The sequence below is a fragment of the Protopterus annectens genome, chromosome 2.part1, assembly GCF_019279795.1.
Source record: "Protopterus annectens isolate FY-2018-M chromosome 2.part1, PAN1.0, whole genome shotgun sequence".
Lineage (NCBI taxonomy): Eukaryota > Metazoa > Chordata > Ceratodontiformes > Protopteridae > Protopterus > Protopterus annectens.
The window spans coordinates 954,720,588-954,746,036 of NC_056729.1; the positions used below are offsets into that span (position 1 = coordinate 954,720,588).

Sequence of the window (25,449 nt, forward strand, 5' to 3'; positions counted from 1 at the left end):
CTACAGCCAATTTAAAGTGTCCAATCCACCTACTGCATGTCTTTGGAATGTGGGAGTAAACTGGAGCACCTGGAAGAAACACAAATGATCACAGGGAGCACATGCAGACTCCACACAGAAGGCACCCCAGCTAAGCATCAAACTGGAGAGCTTCTTGTTGTGAGGCGACAATGCTAACAGCTGCACCATTGCAGCCACCTTCAAAAAATGCTGAAAAATTAATACAAGGTCATATTACTGCTTTAGTTTCATTTGAGTTTATGACAGGGAAAACAATGCCACTGAGGTTTCAGTATGATTTAATAATGAAGTTACAGCCTTTCCATTTCATTGTAATAGATCAGTTCAGTTGCAGACTTTCAAGAAATTATTTATTAGTAACACAGGACTATTTCACTATAGTACATTATCAGTTTGCTTACAGACTTAACAAGAGTTTATTAGTAGCATGATTATTTCATGCAGAAAAATGTAAATAAAGTCAGGACAACAAGCAATGCTATCAGTTTATAATTGTTAAAGCTGCAAATGTTATTTTAAGGACCTGATGCTGCTTTTTTGTGCTTTGCAGATGTTGTTGTGTCTTTCGGCTTTTCCCGGTTAGGGGTCGCCACAGCGAAACTCCGGTCCCGCTAATAACTGGCAGTAGATTTTTACGTGCTGAGTTGCCAGCCCTGACGCACAACCTTCAACGAAGGTACGCCCATTCACGCATGTCTCCACACAGAAGACACTTTAGCTGAGAATCGAACAGGACAACATCTTACTGTGAGGTGACAATGCTACTGCAGCACCAACACCGCAGTCGCTACAAAAAGACGCGCTGTCAGTTTTGAATATCTGAATAGTTTCCAGTTTGGTGTTCCACAATGCACATTTTTCAATACAGTCAGGAAAAATCATTACATTTGTCACCCGCTTGCACCATTGATGGGGGGACCTAATTTTAGAGACACATCAAGGGACCCTTGGATATTAAGGCGGCTCTTCCAATACCTCAGCAGTGACTGGGGCAATGCAGAGTAAGGCTTAAACTTGGCAACAGCTGTGGTGCACAAGTCAAGTATCTACAGAAAGACAAGACTACAGCAGCCAGAAGTGAAGATTACTGTTTTTTCAATGTCTTTAAATATAAATGAAATGTAGTTAACTGCATAAATTATTCAGTGTACATGCTAATTGAATTGATGTAAATGTGTTTTAGTTCTCTAAAGAAAAGTCAGTTTCAAGTTATGTTTTCAGACAGTTGTATAACAATATCAGATTTCAGTTAATGTTTTACCTGTGTTCAGATAATATTGGTAGAAAAGGTATTCTTTTAGTGTTAGGTTCCAGAATATAACATTTATTCACAGCTATTTTAAATGTTCAATATAAATACAGATAATTTTAGTGTAAATTTCAGTGAGGTTTCAGAATATGAGATTCATACTGTTACGAGTTCAGTATAGTACATTTCAGTCAGATTTCAGAATATAACATTCATACTCAGTTATACATTTCTAACAGCATTACTAGACAGTTTACAACCTGCAAGTACTTCACATTATTCAGTCATTAGTTGTAAGGGTAAAGTGATATAATTATTTGTAACAGGCTTATTAAGATTAGTTATCTAAATAATAAGTAGTAATACTTATTTAATGTACTCAAGGCATGACAGGTCAGGCTTAATCTGTTAATTAAGTTGCAGACTACAGTGCATACTACATAATTATTGTACATAAAACAAAGTATGCAAAGGTATAGATATGAAATGCAGAAAGCATAGGTTTTGGTAAATGTGCTTCTACTATTACAGAACATAGATATTTGCAGGATATTTGAAACACAAATTTAAAAGGCCGACATCTGTTACAGGACACAGAAATTAAAAAGGTAAATGGACAGGATTATTAGTAACAAATCAAGCTGAAAATTTACAGAAACAAGTTTATACAGTTAATGGTAATTATGTTTCAAGACACATATATTACAGGTATAACACAGTTTATAAATGGTGACAGGACCAGTTATAACACATGTTAAAGAATTGCCCAGTAAGGAAAACTCCACCTTAGAACTCAAAAAAACAAACATTTTTTTTCATTGTATCTTTATTTTTGAGCTATTTAACACCTCAAAATCCCTCCAATTGCTTCTTTTCCAATTTTAATATGTTTCTCTCAAAATGGCAGATGATGGAATCTGCCTTGGTAATGTGATCTAGTTTTCTTGCTTTCATTCCTTCTTCCCAGAATACATTTCAAGTCCTCTTTATATGACTCATGCTAGACATAAGGAAGTGGTGCTGTTTTATCATGCTATTAAGACTGAATGGCAGGACTGTGAAGCACTGTCATCTAAACATACCTTCTGTAACAGAGCTGCTTCTATGTTTTCCTGAGCCTCATTTGTGTGTCTGTCACTGCTTGTTCTATGCTATAAATAGCTGTTAGCTACTTGCAGCAAAAGAAAGTAGATAAAAACAGGTTTATGTAAGAGGAGTCTTTTGTAGTCCATAGATTTGACAAACCCTCTCCCACACTCACATGCTTAGGTGTGAAAACTTTCACTGTAGTAAATGATCCTTGCTGTACGTTTACAAGTGACAAATAATAATTCATTGTATGCATACATTACACACACACACACACATATATATATATTTATATATATATATATATATATATATATATGTATATATTTATATACATATATATATATATATATATATGTATATATGTATATATATATATATATATATATATATATATATATATATATATATATATATATATATATATATATATATATGTGTGTGTGTGTGTGTAGTATGTATGTGTATGTGTGTTTCTGTGTATGTGTGTAAAGTACATGTGTAGAAAAACATATGTGTGTGTATGCATTTAAACACAGTTAAGTACTTCTGATTTCCTTTTCTTAGTGTTTTTAATGCAAGGGCACATAGTAAATGCATGTTAAAGTAAATTCAGCAGTATATTATGGTTGCACTCTAACAATGTAATGACAAAGTCAGTGGGAATCTCTTATAATGGATCTGCATGTACCAGGTATGCACCCCCTCTGGAATGATGTCACAAAAAAGCATAAAAGACCTTTTATGAATAGTATCAGTGCACCTAGTTGATAGGATTGCCACCTTACTCTCTTTCTGCAGTTCTGTCCTGTGTGTGTGTGTGTGTTGGGGGGGGGGGGGCTTGAAATGGTAAATGCATTGATGTTTTACAAGAAAAAAATATTTTCTGACTTTTCTCTAATATCATAGAAATATTTGATACTACATTTAAGTTATCTTAACATATAAACTATTATAACCAAAATTTAATACTTAGCATTTCAATACTGTGATGCTGCTTATGTAAATTTATCAGAAGACATGGCGACTGCCTTTAAACCCGACTGATCCAACTGCTTTGTTTTGCTATGAAAGGAGAGTGTTATTTTCTTCCTCTCTTCAATAAAAAAAAGTGGAAAACAGTTCCACAGCTTTCTGTCTTTTTTTTTATATCAGCTGCTGTGTTCCTGACATTAGCAGGATTAATTGCCCATCTAAGACTGACAGCAGTACCTGACAGGGTAAACTACAGATTTAACTGTGTTTTTGCTATGTCATGCAGGTGGAGACAAATTTGCAAAGTATGTGAAAAGTTGAGTTAAAAAAGTAGGTGGGCTTTCCCTTCCTTTGACTCCAACGCAAGGAAATATAAGTTTTAAAAGTACAAGCAGGTTTCTGGTACCTACACATTGCTGGAATCATACCGTATGGAGAAAAGAAACCTAACAACTGAGTTAAACTGTATGAGAAGATGGAGGTTTTTTTAAATCATAAAGTTAAGAGACTTCAAACCAAAAGATTTTCAAACAATTAACAGACCATAAATGCTCAAGTGACACCTACTGATCAAAATTAAGATTGCAGGTTGATAAAGTTCTAGTTATTATTCTAGTAGCCTTTGTAGACTATATCAATACATTTATACGGTACTAACAGAAGACAATTCCATTTCAGTAATCTCAGAAACAATTGTTCCAGAATAAATCCTATATAAATACAGTTAGTAAAAACTAAATGAAAACTCCAGTAAAGCTAGAACTTCCACTGAGTAACCTCTCAAACCTCTTGTATCACAGGCACATGGGATATATGTAAATGCCCCTTATGAACATCAGGTGTTTCAGCTATATGGTGATTCTGAATGCGCCATATAGCTGAAATGTGCCTCTGATACAAGAGGTTTGAGAGGTCACTCAGTGGAAGTTCTAGCTTGGCTGGAGTTTTCATTTAGTTTTTACTGATTGTTTTTTTCTGTGTGACCTTCTCACGCTTTGTTTTATATAAATATAGTTAGTAAAATAGACCTTGCATAGGCCTGAAAATGTAAGGTCAGGTATGTGTCTTCATTTTATATTTCATATTTTAAAGTAACTACAAAAACAGACCCCTGTTTAGGGGTCTCAGGGGGATTTTTCTAAGATTAGGTTTCATTTAAAGGCATTGAAATACAGCCATATTAAAACAATTGTAGATCTTCATTTTACATACAAATACAGCAGAAAGTGATTTCAGTAACCCTCACTAAAGAATACTTATAAGAAAAAAATGTACTAACAGAATGTGCAGTACATTAAGTACAAACAGGCTTGGAAACCGATGAGAGAAATGTGTAGAAATTTACATGGTTTTAGTATTATTAAGAGACAGATTTCAGACACAGATGGTAGTCAGTTAGTTTGGACTGTTGTGCAGAAAGTCAATGCACTGTAGTCCTCAGAAGTTTGGTACAGACACTCGAGAGTGAGTGCAGAAGTCAGGTCAAATATCCAGCACTCCAGAATATTAATTTTATTGTTCAGGAGAAAATAAATAATTCTGAGTATAATAAGTGTAGAAGCTACGGACATTATAATTCAGTCTATTTCAGTTTATCAGCACTGCTATTGGAGACAGTAAGATTTGATTCTGATATTGTTGACATCTACCTCCACTGCACAAAACAAAATATTCTTAACTGAACTATACCGTATGCAGAATTTTAATCTGAAAGTCACAAGAAGATTTAGCACATAAAGGAGATACTGGCACCTGTTCAGCACAATTCTGGGTAACTAAAAGATAAAAACATTTACCCTAGCCTCATTCCAATTACTTTCAGTTATCTCCAGTTCATTCCAGTATTCTACAGTCCTATCAATTTTTGCAAGAAAGATTTGGAAATCCAGTGGGTGATAGTGCTGAGACCAAAGGGACTCCCAAGTACCAGTGGATCACATTCTCAAAGGGCACTATAGGTATTGTGGCTGCCATGTAGTACAGAGTTCTCGGGCTTTCTCTGGCTGAAGTCCAATCCAGAGGAAAAAGGGACTGGAAGTAGCTGGACAGAAATAAGACTTTCTCCAGAGGAAGAAAGACTGTCATTGGGAGACTGTTCAGCCTGCAGACCAAGCAAATGAGATCCTAGGAGGGGATCAGTGAAGACTTTTGTTTTCCAGAGAAGACTTCCCGAGTCTAAGGTTGAAACCTAGAATTTCTAGAAGCAAAAATGTATAACTGAGGTTGAATATTAAAATGTCATTGGAGAGCGTCTGGATGAGAAGATTCTTATGGTAAGGAAAGATCTGTAGTCACTGGGTTCTGCAAGAGGCAATGGCTGGTGTAAGGCACTTTGTGAAAATCCTGGGGGCAGTATAAAGACCAACGAGGTAAAGCAGAGAACTGAAAGTGTAATAGAGAAATAGAGAACATGCAGAAATTCCTGCAGGACGAGTGGATGGGGATTTGCAGATATGTATCAGTTAAGTCTAAGTATACTAGAAAGGCTTGTGGAAGGACGAAAAGTAGTATAATTTGCAAGGAAAACATCCTGAAAGACAGCACTTCCAGAAAGGTGCTGAGGTGAGGCAAATTTAGTACGGGCTTTCATCTACCCTCCTTTCTGGAGACCAGGAAGGGACTTGAATAAAATAATTTTCCCAAGGCTAGAGGTGAACAGGTTCTAAGGCTCCCTGGGAGAGAAGATCCTGGATGAAGGGTGGAACAATGTGGGCCTGACTGTGCAGAGGTGGAGGAACTTCCATCGATAAAGGGGGTTGGATGATGGATAAGACCCACCTGACTCAGTGATGAATTCTCCAGCTGGGAGGAAGAGAGTGAGTTTTCTTGAACAAGGAGACTTGAGAAAGGTGGGGGCAGAAGACAGACTGGGACTGATTTATTGGAAAAAAGAGATTTTCCAGATTTATACTCTCTGGCTAGTTTTTTCCTGAAATCTTTTTTGTGATGTTTCCTGCCCTTTGGAATAGGCTTTTGCTCCCTACAGACAAAGGAAGTGGGTTTGGAAAGATAATTCCCTTGATATGTGGGGAAAGAAGCAAGAAAGTCTGTTTAAAACCCTGCATTATTTTATCATTCTCCTCCAGAGTACTGAAAAGCTCAGCTGCAGTACGACCAAAGAAAAGGTCCCTATGAAAGGGGGTGGGGTGGAATATAGAGGCTTGGCCATGATATCCTCTGGTACAGACTGGAAGTGAATCCAAACAAATCTGTGGGTGACAGAGGCAGTGGCTGCAGCCCTGGAGGAAGCATCTGCAGCATCATAACTACATTTTATAGAATGCCTGGCTACTTGTGCAGCTTGATTCAGCAAAGTTACTACTTGCACCTTATGTTCAGAATCCTCCCAGTTGGTAAGTTTTATTTAATTCCGCTACAATGGACAAAATGTGTTTTATCATCAGAGTCTGATAACTTAAGGTCATAAAGGCCAAGATGGCAGAGGTGTAGACATTCTTACCATATTTGTCCATGGCCCAACTATCTCCATTTGATGGCAGCACATTACTGTAGGTAAAAGCTTGGTGGACTTATCAGGAGAGACATAAAAAAACAGAAGCATCTGTTACAGAGTTTTATAGAGAACCTTCTTTTCAGGGATCTTATAAAACCTGTCAGGCTTTTTGGGAGCTGGAGACTGGGAATCAGGGGAAAAATAAGTGAATGCAAAAGCATCCATGAAAGCCTCTAAGATGGGGTGACTGTTGTAGGGTTTGAAGCCCCTATCTCAAGAATGTCATAGTATCTTGTTTCCAAATTAATTACTTTCCTGGAGTCCCATTCAAAAATTGCCTAATCCTAATAATAGTCTCTCCAAAGGAAATCTCTTCTATAGGAGAGTCAGGTAACAGGTTATCTTCATCTTCTAAATCAAGATGTCCAGGAGTATGCATCTGAGATGAGTAAGGTAAGGCATTCTCATTGAAATCTGATTCTTCCTCCTCCTCAGAAGATTCATGTTGTCTCCTATGGTTGGGTGAGGGCATAGGAGGGAGTCGATAGGGATGAAAGAGGCTTCAGAGACAAAATGTCCTTGTATAGACCTTGAGAAAAATCAAGCCATTCCTTTTCCTGAGATTGTTTTTTTTTTTTCCCCTTAGGTGTATGTCTGCTCTAATAAAACATGATGGTTCAGAACCCTGGTGGACTACAAATAAAGTGCTGGGTACTTCATCCTTAACGAGGATTTGAGGTATGTCCTCTGGTCCTCCTGTAATTGTCTCACTGGGATCCCCCTTCTCTACTGTGGCAGTAGGCTCAGTATCATCAGACATGTGGAAAGCAGACAGCATACCAGCCTCCGGTGGGGTCACTGTAGAGGCATCTGAGGAGTAGGACATACCACAGATTCCTGCTGTATCTCAGCAGGAACATCCAAATCAGACTGGAAAGCTGCAGTTTCATGCCTAGATTTTTTGATCTTCCTTTTGAGTGTGAGCAGGACATCAAAGGCCCAAGGTTCCACCCCTCCTGATTTGTGGGAAGTAATTATTTAAGGAGGAAAGTCTGGTAAGAAGGGCTTTTGGGATGAATGAATGGCAATTTTTGCAATTTCTGTAATCATGTTCAGCTCCTAAACAAAACATACAATGGGAGTGTAGGTCTTTATAAGGTATCTGCGGACTACAATCAAACTTATCTGTCTTAGCTGATATTTACAAATTTTTTGTATAAAAGGCAATAAAAAAGAAGGTTGCCCAAAGAGGCATTTTATCTGGATATGTGTAGGTAATGGTAGCAGCAAAAACAAGGTTAATTTAATTGACCGAATGAAGATCCTGCACTTGAAATGGCAGCAAGACAGTATGAAGATCTCATGCTCATATGTCCTCTTATGTACCCCTACACCTGCAGGTGAGATCATAAGCCAGATGTATGGTAAGTAAGGAAGGTGTTAGCATTCGTCTGCCAGATGTCAGGTTACCTCAGGCAGGATAAAGCATCAGTATTGCAATACTGCAACAGTGATCCAAGGAAGGGCATCACTAGATATCTGAACTGTAGTGACCTGTTTTTTTCCAGTGTTGCAGCAATCCCTTCTGGAATTGTATGATACTGATCCTTGGTGCTTAGTGAAAGCCTACAATAAGGCCACCACTGCTGTTCTGAGTCCCTTTGCTCTACGACTTATATATTCAGTGCCAACTAAGTCACCAGGTGTGACAGGATGGTAAGTTCCATGACATAAGGAGACTGCTGCTGCAGCTGCCTAGTCCTGCTTGAGGACAAGTTTAAGATAAAAATCACATACAAGAGATGGTTCTTTTCGACTGATATTTCTGCTGGCAGCATCAAAATAAGACATGCTCTTATGCATTATTTATAGGCTACGCAGTTCCATCTGTCTTATGAACCAGAAAACCTTTTTAGCTTCTGAATGTGAGACAGATACTCATTATCTTCACTGACAGTGGTCAAAGGCAACAGTCTTCTCACATCACATATGCTACTTGACTGGTAATGGGTTAATTATCAGTATACATATTAGAGATGATTTTTTGATCTCACCCTTATGGTTTCCCACCTGCATACTAAACCATAAACCAACTAAGTTAATTCCATCCTGAATAAATGTTTTCAATCTGGTAAATTTCTGACTATGTGCTCCTCACTGATAATGCAATCCTTTCAATGACATATAGTTTCATAGTATAGTACTAGGCTATCTGTCCTGGGGCATTTGTAAGCCTAGCCATAGTGATGTGGCTTTTGCCACCCCATGAAATGGTACAAAAAATGTACAGAATAAATTTAGAATACTGTGCCTCTGTCTAGTAGTGAACACAATGAAGGTCCCCTTATACAATAGAATTAGTTTACTGTGCCCCTGTCTAGCAGTGACACAGATGTGACCCCTGGGGTAAACTTACGATCTCCCATCCACTCATCAAGATTTCTACGAACTGGGATCTTGTTCCAAAGCATGGGAAGCCTCTGGGTTATAAATCTATCCCTCCAGCATGTCCTATTCATACTTGTGCCGAGGTTTAAGTCTTTAGCTCTCGTGGTCCTGATGGCCTTGTACGTCAGGCAGAGATCACCTCTGAGCAGGCGGTATGCTACTGAATAGAGCTGAAGTTTCTTTAGTCTGGCAGAATAAGACATATGTTGGAGACCCTTGATCCTCTTGGAGAGGTACTTTTGTGGTCTCTCCAGCTGTTGCAGATGCCGGTTGAGGTACATACCAAATGGGGCATTGTACTCAATCATGGGTCTGATGAGGGAGGAATACAGGGGTACAATGACATCCTTGGATCTGGATGTGAATCCCTTCATGATGAGGTGTGCAAGGTAGAATGTTTTTCTAATCACTTTGGCAAGTGGGTATCAAATGAGAGGTCGCTGTCGACTTGGGTCCCTAGGTCTCTGATTACTTTTTCCATACTCAGTGGGTTGCAGTCTATGTGATAATTTGTGGGTACTTTATTTTTCCCAAAGGGGATGACTATACATTTTTTGGCATTTAGTTTAAGGCCGTGACTCTGGCACCAGTTGTTCGTTTCTGTGAGGCCTTTTTGTAGGATGTGTGTGTCTGCTGGTGTATCGACTATGGCGCCTAGTTTGCAGTCATCTGCGAACTTTGTCAGCCACAGCCCTCCCTTGTTTGCTTTAACATCTGAGAAATAAATGCCAAACAAGAGGGGTCCCAGGACAGATCCCTGTGGGACACCACTTGTGACTGGCTTTGAGTCTGACATTGCTCCAGCGATTTTAACTTTATGGGTTCTGTCCTTTAGCCAGTTTGCAACCCATCTAGTGACATAAGGGTTTACTTTTAAGCTGTTGAGCTTATCTATGATGCCTGAGTGGGGTATTGTGTCGAAGGCCTTAGCCAAGTCCAGGTATGCTGTATGGACTGCTTTGCCCTCGTCAATGGCTCTAGTAACTGTATTGAAAAAGTCAACCAGGTTTAAAAGGCAGGATCTGCACTTTACAAAGCCGAACAGGGTGGGGTCAAGTGTCTGTAGGTCCCCTATGTCTCTGTTTATGAGTTCCATAATGATTCTTTGCATAGCTTTGCAGACCAGGTTGGTTAAGCTTATGGGGTGGTAGTTTCCAGGGTCTGTAGAGGCACCCCCCTTGTGGAGTGGGACCACTGTTGCTGTACGCCAGTGTTCAGGTACATATCCTGAAGTAAGGCTAAGGTTAAATAGCATTTTTATGTGTGGGTTTAGCTCCTCTTGGAGTTCACATAACACGCAACCCGGGATACCGTCAGGTCCCATTGATGCTGTGTTTTTTGCTTTGTTTAGGGCGGTTCTCACTTGGACATCTGAGATAACAGGGAGATCACATTCAGCTGGGATAAGTATTTCTTCTTTTGGGGGTGAAGGAGGGGAGAAATTTGCACTGAACCTGTCAGTCAGAATGTTGGCAATATCTGTGGATTCAGTGTATTTTTTATTGTTGTGAACCAACTCTGAGCATATCTGAGGGTTTCTGCCCAGGTTTCTAACATAGCTGAAGAAGGCTTTGTGGTTATCTTTAGTGTCCTTAGCGATTTTTCTCTCAAAGTTGGCCTTGGATGTTTTTATGAGAGAACGTAGTTTTCTGCTAATGTTGATCAGAGATGTCTTCCCTTCATGGGATTTTGCTCTGACGTGCAGTAGCTTCCTTCTTTTGTTATACAATTTTTTTATGGCTGAGGTCCACCAGACAGGACGCTTACCTTTGGTGGAGAGGGACTTGGATTTGTTTGGGATTGCATGATCCATGCATTCTTGGAAATGTCCATAGAAAGCATTTGTAAAGGATTCGGCATTGTGGGATGTGGTATCCACTGGCACAGTGGGCTTAAAGGATACCATCTCAGTCTTAAGAAGAGTGAAGTCTGCTTTTGAGAAGTTTTTCACTGTGGTCTTTTGTGCTGGGGGTGGAGGTGGGATATGTATATCCAAGGTGATTAGTTTGTGGTCAGATCTCACTAGTGATGGGTATACTTCTGGTGTGGAGCATTTTGTCCCCATGTTTGTGATGATCAGGTCTAGTATATTATCTCCCCTAGTGGGACAGGTGACTAATTGTTCCAGTGCATTTGAATTTATGAATTCCAGGAACCTTTGGGCTAGGGTATTAGGGCTAGAATAATGTACCCAATCTATGTTTGGGTAGTTGAAGTCTCCCAGTATGATGGCATTTTGTGATACATTCATATCCTCCAATGTCTTCAGGAAGGCTGAGTGGAGTTCTTGAGATTGGGAGGGTGGTCTGTAACATGCTACCAGTTGTATAGCAGTTTTGCCTATGGTTAGTTGCACCTGTATGGTCTCTGATGCTTCACGTGTTGCTACTAACCTGGAGGTGTGGGTGTCCTTGATAAATATGGACACTCCCCCTCCCTTTGTGGTACGGCCCGGGTTTTGGGGCCGAAAAGCATGATACGAGGTATAGCCTGGTAGTGCTGGGGTGCTCTCAGGAGCCTTGAACCATGTCGATGTTCTCCATGCTGAGGAGTGCATCAAATGCCTGCATCTTGAGATTTAGACTTCTGGCGTTGAGCAGCATTACCCTTAGTTTTTTTTCCATTTTTGTTTCCTAAGGAGGTGGGTTTGTCTTTTGAGCCTTGCCTAAAAAAGGCACTATGGGGGTGGCAAGAGCCTTAGCCAATATCCGGAAGCCCAGTGGTGACAGATGTAAGCCATCCCTTGCGAAGCAGCATGGCTTGTCCAACATGTCATCCCAGGCAGACAGACTTTGGATCACCTTAGAATGACACCAGTACTTCAGCCAATTGTTAAAGCTGATCATCTTGTCTTTGTATTGTGGTATCATTCTTGGTGAGGGCAAGATGCTGCTCAGGGTCAGGGTCATACCAGCCTGGGCTTCATAATTGGAGAGCTCCTCTATGTCTCTTTTCATGTAGTCCAGGGAGGTACGTCTCAGGTCATTCACACCAGCATAGACAATGACGGAGTCATATTTGTACTTGCTTTGGAGTGACTTGAGTGCGTGTGTTATGTGGCGGATCCTAGCTCCCGATAGACAGCTCACAGTCACCTTCTCCTTGTTCAGCCTGGTCAGCGGGACATCAGTGTGTCTGACTACACTAGTGTATCAGGCAAGGTGTTTGGCCTTAAGGGCTGTGATTGGTTGACACACTGATTTATTGAAGTATGTGTTGCATGTGTTTTGTTTTGAGGTGGTGGATTTTTGGGTGTCTGCTTTGGGAGCCTCTGTTGTTTTGGTAAGTTTTTTATTAGAGTCTCCGAGTATGTCTTTGTGTTTTTATGTGTTTGGTTTGCAGTTGTGGTAGGTCTATGTGGGACTGGGATTGTTCTGTGTGTGGTTGCCATCTCCTCCTGTCTGGTCATGCCAGCCCTGAGTTGAGAGAGTTCAGCCTCCAGTTTGGCTATATAGTTGCATCTCTCACATGTATTTGTGTTTGCTGGGAGGAGGAGAGGGTTGTCTGTGTACATGAGACAACTGTAGCATTGTCTCAAGATACCCAGATTGGCCAGCTGAACTAGAGACGACGCCAGTAATCTACCACTCGACATGCTAGAACAGTATAAGGGAGTGCTGTACCTTTAAGGGAAGTGGATATTCACAGGGGTGGTAAGTAGATGTAGTGCTTTACTTAGTACAAGAGTGCTTACTTAGTAGAGAAGTATTGAGAACAAGTGCTAGGCTTATAATATAGTAAGTAGTCTGGTTATACTAAGAGTAGAGTTTCCTTAAGGGAAAATTTGAAGAGCAGACTTGGCGGAGCCAGAAAAAGTTTAACCTTATTTAACCGGCACTGCGCTATGTGCACAACCGCGCAAAGCCGTGCAAACGCGGATTTTAAACAGTGAACTACAAAAGAGCTAGAAATGGTCCAAAACAACCAACTACTACAGCTTCTTGTGCTGAGGTCACTTCCTACAGGGACAGGTAGGCTGCTCAAGGCTCCCCACTCCCACTGGTGAGCAAAGAAACTTCCTTCTATCCAAGTAAGGTAATGGACAACACAGAAACTACACCACAGCCCAGAATACAGCAATGCCTGTAAACTGGTCTAAACTAGTCAAGGAGAGGCGGGAAAACAAGGATTTTTTTTTTGTTTTTTTGGTAGAAACACACAGAAAATGCAGAGACAGTGATAAATTAGTTACACAGGCTAGCACACTTTAGTGGGCAGCCTCCACAGTTAAATTAAGCAAACAAATAAACAAACTTTCGATCAAATTCGACTAAAATGTAACTTTAAGTGCAGATTTTAAAATAATGCAGCAAACAGTTAAAAAACAGTTCAAGCTAGTTCACGGTAAGCTACAGAAGCTATATCAAGTGAAAAAAAAGCAAATATACTTAAATCCAGAAAGTAGTCGCTTTTCTGAGTTCCCTGCTGCTAGGACCACTCTGCAGAACCACAAGGAGCTTGTCTGAGCAGTATAGCCAGAAAAAAACGCCCAGAGGCGGATTTTAAACAGCGAACTACAAAAGAGCTAGAAATGGTCCAAAACAACCAATTACTACAGCTTCTTGTGCTGAGGTCACTTCCTACAGGGACAGGTAGGCTAGGCTGCTCAAGGCTCCCCACTCCCACTGATGAGCAAAGAAACTTCCTTCTATCCAAGTAAGGTAATGGACAACACAGGAACTACAGCACAGCCCAGAATACAGCAATGCCTGTAAACTGGTCTAGACTAGTCGAGGAGGCGGGAAAACAAGGAATATTTTTTGTTTTTGGTAGAAACACACAGAAAATGCAGAGACAGTGATAAATTAGTTACACAGGCTAGCACACTTTAGTGGGCAGCCTCCACAGTTAAATTAAGCAAACAAACAAACAAACTTTCGATCAAATTCGACTAAAATGTAACTTTAAGTGCAGATTTTAAAATAATGCAGCAAACAGTTAAAAAACAGTTCAAGCTAGTTCACGGTAAGCTACAGAAGCTATTCCAAGTGAAAAAAAAGCAAATATACTTAAATCCAGAAAGTAGTCGCTTTTCTGAGTTCCCTGCTGCTAGGACCACTCTGCAGAACCACAAGGAGCTTGTCTGAGCAGTATAGCCAGAAAAAAACGCCCAGAGGCGGATTTTAAACAGCGAACTACAAAAGAGCTAGAAATGGTCCAAAACAACCAATTACTACAGCTTCTTGTGCTGAGGTCACTTCCTACAGGGACAGGTAGGCTAGGCTGCTCAAGGCTCCCCACTCCCACTGATGAGCAAAGAAACTTCCTTCTATCCAAGTAAGGTAATGGACAACACAGGAACTACAGCACAGCCCAGAATACAGCAATGCCTGTAAACTGGTCTAGACTAGTCGAGGAGAGGCGGGAAAACAAGGAATATTTTTTTTGTTTTTTTGGTAGAAACACACAGAAAATGCAGAGACAGTGATAAATTAGTTACACAGGCTAGCACACTTTAGTGGGCAGCCTCAACAGTTAAATTAAGCAAACAAACAAACAAACTTTCGATCAAATTCGACTAAAATGTAACTTTAAGTGCAGACTTTAAAATAATGCAGCAAACAGTTAAAAAACAGTTCAAGCTAGTTCAGGGTAAGCTACAGAAGCTATTCCAAGTGAAAAAAAAGCAAATATACTTAAATCCAGAAAGTAGTCGATTTTCTGAGTTCCCTGCTGCTAGGACCACTCTGCAGAACCATGAGGAGCTTGTCTGAGCAGTATAGCCAGAACAAAACGCCCAGAGGCGGATTTTAAACAGTGAACTACAAAAGAGCTAGAAATGGTCCAAAACAACCAATTACTACAGCTTCTTGTGCTGAGGTCACTTCCTACAGGGACAGGTAGGCTGCTCAAGGCTCCCCACTCCCACTGGTGAGCAAAGAAACTTCCTTCTATCCAAGTAAGGTAATGGACAACACAGGAACTACACCACAGCCCAGAATACAGCAATGCCTGTAAACTGGTCTAAACTAGTCAAGGAGAGGCGGGAAAACAAGGATTTTTTTTTTGTTTTTTTGGTAGAAACACACAGAAAATGCAGAGACAGTGATAAATTAGTTACACAGGCTAGCACACTTTAGTGGGCAGCCTCCACAGTTAAATTAAGCAAACAAATAAACAAACTTTCGATCAAATTCGACTAAAATGTAACTTTAAGTGCAGATTTTAAAATAATGCAGCAAACAGTTAAAAAACAGTTCAAGCTAGTTCACGGTAAGCTACAGAAGCTATTCCAAGTGAAAAAAAAGCAAATATACTTAAATCCAGAAAGTAGTCGCTTTTCTGAGTTCCCTGCTGCTAGGACCACTCTGCAGAACCACAAGGAGCTTGTCTGAGCAGTATAGCCAGAAAAAAACGCCCAGAGGTGGATTTTAAACAGCGAACTACAAAAGAGCTAGAAATGGTCCAAAACAACCAATTACTACTTCTTGTGCTGAGGTCACTTCCTACAGGGACAGGTAGGCTAGGCTGCTCAAGGCTCCCCACTCCCACTGAAGAGCAAAGAAACTTCCTTCTATCCAAGTATGGTAATGGACAACACATGAACTACACCACAGCCCAGAATACAGCAATGCCTGTAAACTGGTCTAAACTAGTCGAGGAGAGGCGAGAAAAAGTACAGTTTTGTACCTACTATAAATGTAGATGTTCGAAGATCCACATTGCTGCAGTCCTAACACTTGGGTAGTCCGCTGTCCTTGGTCGGCCCGAATATCAAAGTATAAGGCTGACGTCGGTCAGGGCGCATTTGACTGACGTCAGGACGTCAGGGTACAAATGCGCATGACCGACGTCATATCCTCAGTCTTTTCTTGCCCCAGATGTCAGAAGACCCTAAAAATAAAGGTCAAAACCAAAAGACAGCAAACAACCAACCAACCACCCCTGCACTAACTATATGTACAATATATACAATATACACAAAATGTACAACCCAACCCACACAACCGCCTCTAACTACAGAGGGGAAGGAGGAGTAAATTGGACTGCAGCAATGTGGATCTTGAACATCTACATTTATGGTAGGTACAAAACTGTACTATGTTCTTCATCTCACATTGCTGCAGTCCTAACACTTGGGTAGAATCCCAAAGCAGAGGTAAGGGAGGATGGCTAACTACAAGGAAGCAGGAGCTGCCAAAATGCCCTGCAAAACAGCAGTGGCAAAACCAGCCCTGGACTTAGAGTAAAGTGGCAGGTGATAATGCCTAGAGAAAGTATGTACAGAACTCCAAGTAGCTGCCTCCAAAATATCCTTGGTTGCCACTCCCCTCAAAAAGCTGTTGAAGTGGCAGTAGCCCTAGTGGAATGAGGCCTAATCCCAGCTGGAATCTCCTTGCCATGATGGGAATAACAGAAAGCAATGCAAAACCCAATCCACTTAGAAATAGTTTGTTTTGATACAGGCTTGCCCTGAGAACTCAAGGCAAAAGAAACAAACAACTGCTGAGACTGCCTGAACCCTTTAGTTCTGTCCAAATAATAACGCAACTGCCTGTGGACATCTAAAGTGTGCAAAATCTTTTCCCCTTTATTTTGGGGATTTGCATAAAAAGTAGGCAAATGAATAGTTTGGTTTAAAGCCACACTAGAAACCACCTTAGGCATAAAGGAAGGATTAGTACGTAATGATACCCTATCCTTATGGAAAATCAAGAAAGGCTCAACTGCCATAAGGGCCTGTAATTCAGAAACCCTTCTTGCAGAGGTAATGGCCAACAAAAAGCAGTCTTCCAAGATAAATATTTCAACTCAGCAGTAGCTGCAGGCTCAAAAGGTTGTAGAGTGAGTTTCTCCAACACAAAATTGAGATCCCAAGCAGGAGTAGGAGCTCTTCGTGGGGGTCTTATATTCTTTGCCCCTCTAAGAAATTGCTTGAACAAAGGATGAGAAAACAATGGTGGGTTGCAATCATAGTGAGCTGAAATTGCTGCAGCATGAACTTTAATAGAAGAGAAAGACAAACCTTTGTCCAGTAACTCAGTAAGATATTGAAGAGCCACACTCAAATTAGGCTCAGAAACATCAAAATCTTTTGCTGCACTCCAAAACAAAAATCTCTTCCATTTGTCTGCGTACACTTTCCTTGTACTAGGCCTCCTAGCTTCCAAAATAACATTCAAAACTTGCTGAGGAAGTGGAGGCCCACTTTGGTTCAAAACAGAATATGCCAGGCTGTTAGGTGCAGAGAGTGAAGCTTGACATTTAGCAAATGGCTGTCCTCCTGCGACAACAGGTGTGGAATCGAAGGCAAAGGCCATGGAGGCTTCCGTACCAGACTTCTCAGTAATGGGTACCAGTGTTGTCGGGGCCAATCCGGAGCTATTAAAATCATCCTTGGCTTGTCCTGTCTGACCTTTAGAAGTACCTTTGGGAGGAGGGGCAGAGGTGGAAAGGCATATACATGAAGATTGCTCCAATTGAAAGAAAGAGCGTCCATTTTCCAAGCTGTGGGATGAAACCTTTTTGTGCAAAACTTTGGCAGCTGATGGTTTAGTGGAGAAGCGAACAGATCTATGTCTGGAGTTCCCCATGACACTGTCAATTTCTGAAATACATGAGGATCCAATTTCCACTCGTGGGGATCCATAATTCGTCTGCTCAACACATCTGCTAAGGAGTTCTGTGCTCCTGGCAGAAACCTTGCCTGAAGATTGAGCTGTAAACTGAGAGCAGTCTCCCACAAAATCATTGCTTGCCTGCAGAGAGGATAAGAATGCGTTCCCCCTTGCTTATTGATGTACCACATGACAGTTGTGTTGTCTGTTAGAATCAACACCTGTCCTGGAAGAAGCAATTCCTTGAAAGCAATTAATGCAAACTGGACTGCTAACATCTCCTTCATGTTGATATGTAGATGTTGTAGTCTGACAGGCCACTTGTTTTGTATCCACTTTCCATTTAGATGAGCTCCCCAAGCTTTGTCTGAGGCATCTGTCGTTAAAATCTGACTCGCCTCTGGCCGGGTCACAGAGAGTCCCTTGTTTAGGTGACATTCCTGAGCCCACCACAAAAATTCCTTTTGAATGCAAGGTATTATTTGAATGACAGTGTCTAGATCCTGGCAGTGCTGTGTCCATACATTTTTGAGATACCATTGTAGCTTCCTCATATGCAGTTTGGCATTGGGAAGCACCGGAATACAAGATGCCATGAACCCTAAGGCTTGAAGGACTGTCCTTGCAGTCAGCCCGGACTGATGAGATAGTTGATGGAAGTAAAGGGATAGACTCATTTGTTTGTCCGGGGTTAAAAAGGCCATCTGGGATGCTGTATTCAGTCTCACACCCAGAAAGCACATGTCTTGAGAGGGTACTAGACTAGACTTTATTTCGTTCACAGAATACCCTAGGCATCTTAGCACTGCTATCACATAATCCAAATGATGAAGAAGCTCTTCTCTTCCTTGAGCCAGAATTAGGCAGTCGTCCAAATAAGGATAGATCTGTATTCCTTTTTGTCTGAAGAAAGCTATCACTGGAGCCAGAACTTTCGTGAACACTCTGGGCGCAGTAGATAAGCCAAAGGGCAATGCAGAGAACTGATAGTGAGAAGTCCCAGCTCGAAAACGCAGATACTTCCTGCAACTTAGTCTGATAGGAACATGAAGGTAAGCCTCCTTGAGATCCAAAGTCACCATCCAATGATCTTTGCCCAGCAGAGGTAAAAGCTGCTGCAACGTCAACATTTTGAACTTGGGAATGTCCAGATAAGTGTTGAGGACAGATAAATCCAAAATTGGTCTCCACGTGTTCCCCTTCTTTGGTACTAGGAACAGGCGAGAATAAAATCCTAGGCCCACTTCTGGCAGAGGGACCGGCTGTATGGCCCCTAGTTGGAGCAACAGAGAAACCTGTTTGTGAGCCTCTAGCCTTTGTGGAGGAGGAACGTCTGGCATGCCTTTGAAAGGAGGCAAGGTATGGAAATAAAACCTGTAGCCGTGGTGAATGATATCTAATACCCATCTGTCCTGGGTAATTAAACTCCAATTTTCTTTGAAAAGTGCCAACCTTCCTCCCAAAGGTGCTGCCAGACGAGCAGGCTCTGGCAGCTGAAAAGGTAGGTCATTGGTTCTGCTGACGAAAGGACTGACATCCGGTAAATGACTGAGGCAAGAAAAAACCAAAATATTCCCCAACGGGGTACTTAGCCAACTTTGAACTCGGTCTGAAACTTCTAAATCGAAAAATCTCAGAACGCCAACCAGCACTTGCAATACTGCTTCTGCATCGGACCATGCGGCAAAAAAGACTGAGGATATGACGTCGGTCATGCGCATTTGTACCCTGACGTCCTGACGTCAGTCAAATGCGCCCTGACCAACGTCAGCCTTATACTTTGATATTCGGGCCGACCAAGGACAGCGGACTACCCAAGTGTTAGGACTGCAGCAATGTGAGATGAAGAACATCAAGGATTATTTTTTTGTTTTTTTGGTAGAAACACACAGAAAATGCAGAGACAGTGATAAATTAGTTACACAGGATAGCACACTTTAGTGGGCAACCTCCACAGTTAAATTAAGCAAACAAACAAACAAACTTTCAATCAAATTCGACTAAAATGTAACTTTAAGTGCAGATTTTAAAATAATGCAGCAAACAGTTAAAAAAACAGTTCAAGCTAGTTCAGGGTAAGCTACAGAAGCTTTTCCAAGTGAAAAAAAAGCAAATATATTTAAATCCAGAAAGTAGTCACTTTTCTGAGTTCCCTGCTGCTAGGACCACTCTGCAGAACCACGAGGAGCTTGTCTGAGCAGTACAGCCAGAAAAAAACACCTAGAGGCGGATTTTAAACAGTGAACTACAAAAGAGCTAGAAATGGTCCAAAACAACCAATTACTACAGCTTCTTGTGCTGAGGTCACTTCCTACAGGGACAGGTAGGCTGCTCAAGGCTCCCCACTCCCACTGGTGAGCAAAGAAACTTCCTTCTATCCAAGTAAGGTAATAGACAACAACAACACAGGAACTACACCACAGCCCAGAATACAGCAATGCCTGTAAACTGGTCTAAACTAGTCGAGGAGAGGCGGGAAAACAAGGATTATTTTTTTGTTTTTTTGGTAGAAACACACAGAAAATGCAGAGACAGTGATAAATTAGTTACACAGGCTAGCACACTTTAGTGGGCAGCCCCCACAGTTAAATTAAGCAAACAAACTGTTTGAAATAGGGATCTTGAAGTCTTGATTGACTACATGAATTCCTGTAAGATCTCAATGTGGCCTTACCTGTACAGTTGTTGACTAACAGCCTGTCTACCTTTACCATTCTGGTTTCATGAACCACCAAAGCACTAAAACTGCTCACAGTAGGCTGGGTAATGACCTTCTCATGGCATGGGATCAACAGTTCTGTTCAGGCTTGGTCTTCCTTGACCAGTCTTGCATCTGAAATAGGGATCTTGAAGTCTTGATTGACTACATGAATTCCTGTAAGATCTCAATGTGGCCTTACCTGTACAGTCTTTGAAGAGTTTAACTCTTATCTTTAGGGTACTCCCATTGGGTTGCCTCCAAGGTTCTGCTTGCAATGCAGGGTTTGAAATCCAATATGGCTTTACTGTTATTTACTAAGCATATGTTTTGCAGGAAAAATCATTTTGAGGAGGGATTTAGGATATCACAGCTATGCCAATGATATTCAGCTCTGCCTTTTCTTTCTTCATGAGTGTGTGCTTATCTTTCATACACCTGTATGCTGTCCAATACTATCTCAAGGATTGCAGTCCCTTGAAGTGAACAGTCCCCAAATGTTTTTGCATTTATCCACTGTACTGTAAAACTGTAACAGCATAAATAGATTTTCACCACTGCGGGCCATTTCTCTTTTACTCACACTTGTATGACTATGAAGTTAGCATACATAAGAGCTGTGTTCGGACAAAGTCCTCCCCCACATAAGAGGGCTTCTTTGGGTTTTCTGCCCCTCGATAACACTTTACCCATAGATTCATCTGTACTATTTGACAAATCTGACAGACCCAAATTGCTGTAAGCAGCTTATGTTTTGACTTCTTGTAGGGTCTGGTTAAATGACATCTCTAAATGGATGTCAGTGTAAATGAAACAGTGACAGTTGATGTCAACGTCAAGTTCTTCTCAGCTCCATACTTCTCACCATAAATATTTATGACGGGCAAATGTCGAAATTTGTGTCTAACGTATGTAAATTATTCTTGATGAAGGGTTGTGACTTAAACACTGAGTGTTAACCATTGTTAAAATCTCATATCATCATCTTCAGAATATAGCAGTACAGATGAAAAATTGTATTCTACCTGAGGTGGCCTTAAAGTGGTCATAAATGCTTTATCATGCCTTGACTACTACAATGTCCTGGAGCTTCCAAGCACCAACGCTGATTATCTGCAAAGACTACAGAGCTCTGCAGCTAGGAACATAATGGGATTTTCCCACTGTAATAATTTCCTCCTGTAATAATTGTAGTTCAGTGGATCCTGTATTAACTGCAGACTGCTTCAAGACTGGATTTTAATGTACTGGTATTGGCCTATCAAGCCCTGCATGACTTTGGTTCTACGGATCTTAAGAAGCTTTCAAAAGTTTACTGAATATACAAAATGGCTACTACTATCACAGTGCTTTATTGGAGACTCCTCTGGCACTTCAGTTTTTCTTTCAAGGGAGAAATTTATTAACTGTAACTCAATCATTTACAGCAACCACTCAAAAGTCAACACCAAGACTTCATTTACTAAAGGAGGAATTCAGCAAAATGTAGACATGTACATACTGAAGCAAGAACAATGAACTGTCTTAATAATGTGCAATACAAATATAAATGACAAAGATAAAAAGATTACCTCGTGCATCTAGAAAAGCAATTTTACTGTAAAATAAAAGCATTATTCTGTACTTAGAAAACTGCCAGTTTAAGCTGTGCAAGAAAAAGGATCTTCGGCAAATATATATCATGTAGTTTATTCTACTTACCCAATACTGGGAACCTCTTCTTCTATTACAAGGTCTGAGAGAATGTAATAGTGTTTTGCTACTAGGAATCGGTTTATCACAGCCTCTCTAACCTGAAAATGAAGTTAAACATTATTGACATGTTTTAATAATACTAAGCCAGAGTGGTTCATGCTGCTAAATAATAACTACAACAATTAATGGAAGCTATTTCTGCTTTCTGTGTTACAGCATGAGGCACAAATAGAACATAGTTATTTGGAATGTCTATGTTTTTTTCATAAAGTATTGAAGCTGACAACCAAACAGTAAATAGCTATTCTCCAATTAACACAGAAATGGGGCAAGCTTTCAGGACCTCAGATACCCAGCAAGTTCATCAGTAAAAGCAGGTTGCTATAGTGATTAAACAAACAATTAGTACTTTGAAGAATAGAGAAACCATCCTCAGAAGACAGATCTTTGTCCTAGAATGTTATTTTTTGCATGGAAGTATTTATCTATTTTTTTAATTTTATTTAACAGATAGGTGACCTGGACCTTTTACAGTCCTGACTGTGTTATACAAACTAAGAAAAAGAAACAGAAGAACTAAGTAAACTTTGATATAGTCAATATATTAGGATTACTAAAATGTACAAAGAGCTTACACAGTCTATTATTACATCAAAGACAATGAACTGCATTAAACAATAAAACAAATATCCTGTAAACCGAACAATAAAAGAGCAAATAAATGTCTGGGAAAGGATCAACAATACAAGGCAGTAGAGAAGTGTATAACACTTCCTTAATACTAATCTTTGATGAAACCAATAATGGTGGACCAGAATTTATTAAAGTTGCTGATTCTTATTTCCTGTAGGTTAAGGTACTACATTCATTTATCTGAGTGATTTCATTTAAACCAGGAGATACCCCAGAATTTAATCTAAAATTGCCACAGAGCCTCCCTGTATTCAACCATATTTTCCCAGTTTCCACCTCATTCTGTGTAAGGAACTTGTTCCAATATGAAAACTATGAACTTTTTGAAACTGGTGCATTGTTGCGCATGTTTACTAAGGGTATTAGTTTAGTCCGGTGGGAAGCAGTTCTTGATACTAAGTTATCATTAAAAGGGGTATGATGGCAGGTGCAGGTAGTGACATACAGGAAGAAAAAGAATGGATGAATAACAAATTCATGATGGAATTGTAATGTGATGGGGAAAAAAGGAGATCAGAATTTGGCAAGAATATTTTTAAATTTATAATAATGAAATAAGAGAGTGAATTGTGAAAAATAGGGGCAGAGTTACTTTAAGATTGTATTTATTTATGACTTTGTGAATAGTTACTTTTGTGATGGATTTGGATATAACTTTACAGATGGATATTAATAAGACATCTTACAGGAATTTGTGTGACTTGGTAATAGATATTTTCGCTGGTGATATTTAGATTTATGGAGATTTTGGATAATAAACATAGGGGTAGGTGAAGAGATCTGGATGGCCATAGGATTGAATGGAGGTGGACAGAAGTATGGAAGTGAGACAGTGGATAAGAAGGTGATATGAGAAATGAATAGTGATAGGTTGGTTAAAAAGGTTTGAGTGAGGAGGTGTATATTTTGAAGGGCAAGTGACAGGTGAATGAGCTAAATGGTTGGGCCAGTGAGGTTCTAAGTTGGGAAAAGGAGGACGTGGATGGGAATTGGGGGTACGGTAGGGGAGATAAGTGAAGATGTTTGTAGTGTGGCTGAGTGGAATGAGGCAACCACCACAACAAAGCAATATGCAACCAAAAACAACATTACTATTATTCTACAGATTTAACAATGCTAAGCAATCATCTACACTGGTTAAGAACACTGTAGATTAATAGACATATGACAAGTTTAGTTCTTAAGTGAAACTGTAGCCACTATGCACTAGTCAGAGGACTACTATGATGTTCTTAGTTAGAACTACAAATAGTAAAAGTATCAAATCTTATTCAGAGTTGGTGAAGTTCACTTAATTTACTTAGTGCACCTGGAAAGACAAGAAGGGCATATTCGAAAGATGGGCAAATAAATCCTTTGACAAGAGCTTCCCTAGTGAAATACTAGATCCTTTTCCAGTATTCATCTTATTCCTATTTGGATGAGTATCCTAATCTTCAAAGAGCAGTCCCAGAGATTTTTTTTTTGTTTTGATTCTGGTATTTGTTGATATTTTCAATCTGGCTTTCTAAGCATGTCCAAGCTTTGGCTGCAGGGGTTGGGGGAAAGATGGTTACAGGAAGTTTTAATAATCTTAGTCAAATTCCATCTCAAATACTGTTGTACTCACAATAGCTCTCACTGAGTCATTCATTAGTTTCACCTGTGCTTTTTATCCTCAGAGAAAAGTAGCCTTTCAGGAATTATATGATTTCACTTGTTATTACAACCTGTGATAGTTATAGCTACTAATTCTGAGACTGCTTTACTATGGAGTAAGGGGAATACATCAATAGACTGCTAAGATTTATTATGAATTCACTAAACTTTACTCTTTTGACTATACTACTCACAGTTACACTATGCAGAATAAACAAAGGAAATAAAGAGTTGTACAATTAAGATAAACTTTCTGACAAGCTCATAAACAGTGAACACAAAGTCTTGCCTTACAACCCCCACTACAAACACACCCAAAATATAATAACCTTATTGTTTCCCAGTGATTGGGGACTAAAAGCTTTGACAGGAACTGAATATTAACTGTGTTAACCAGGGGGAATGAAAACAGGGCTGCAAAAAGTGTACTGAAACCAGAAGTAGGGTTGATGATGACATGGTAAGTGGGTGGTGACAACTGAGAGGTATCAAGACAAGTTTCTTTCAATCAGAATTTTAGACAATGGGAGGCGGAGCCTAGATGGCCAACTGAGAGCAGTGAAGTTTGAGAGCTCCATAAACTAGTATAATAATATAGGAACATTTTATTATTTTCAAGTTTAAAACATCAGAAATCTATAGATAAACTATTAAATTACATAAATATATTTTTTGTTGGAAATATACAAAAAGTTTCCTGTCAAGTAACTTGGAGATGTATTGAGTCACTGAATATGAACAACTGAAGGAATTCTCATCCAGATGCTGCTTTGAAAAAAGAACTGCAATTGATAACATCTACTTTACAGGAATTATCTTTGAAGAATGATGGCTTTAAAAATGACTTAGAAAACTTCAAATTAAATTCTCAAAAACAGACTGATACTCTTAAGGAAATTACAGCAACACCATACAACAATAACAAATAGAG

The 25,449-nt window shown here is 40.0% G+C and overlaps 1 protein-coding gene across 1 annotated transcript in view; it reads right to left on the reverse strand.

Annotated features, from left to right (window-relative positions):
• The window catches only part of CC2D2A (coiled-coil and C2 domain containing 2A), a 3,655,067-nt gene that overhangs the window by 1,605,343 nt on the left and 2,024,275 nt on the right, over positions 1-25,449 (reverse strand). The window contains exon 22 of the mRNA XM_044062582.1: positions 22,194-22,285. Within this exon, the coding sequence (XP_043918517.1) occupies positions 22,194-22,285 (92 nt within the window). The remainder of the gene's footprint in view (positions 1-22,193; positions 22,286-25,449) is intronic.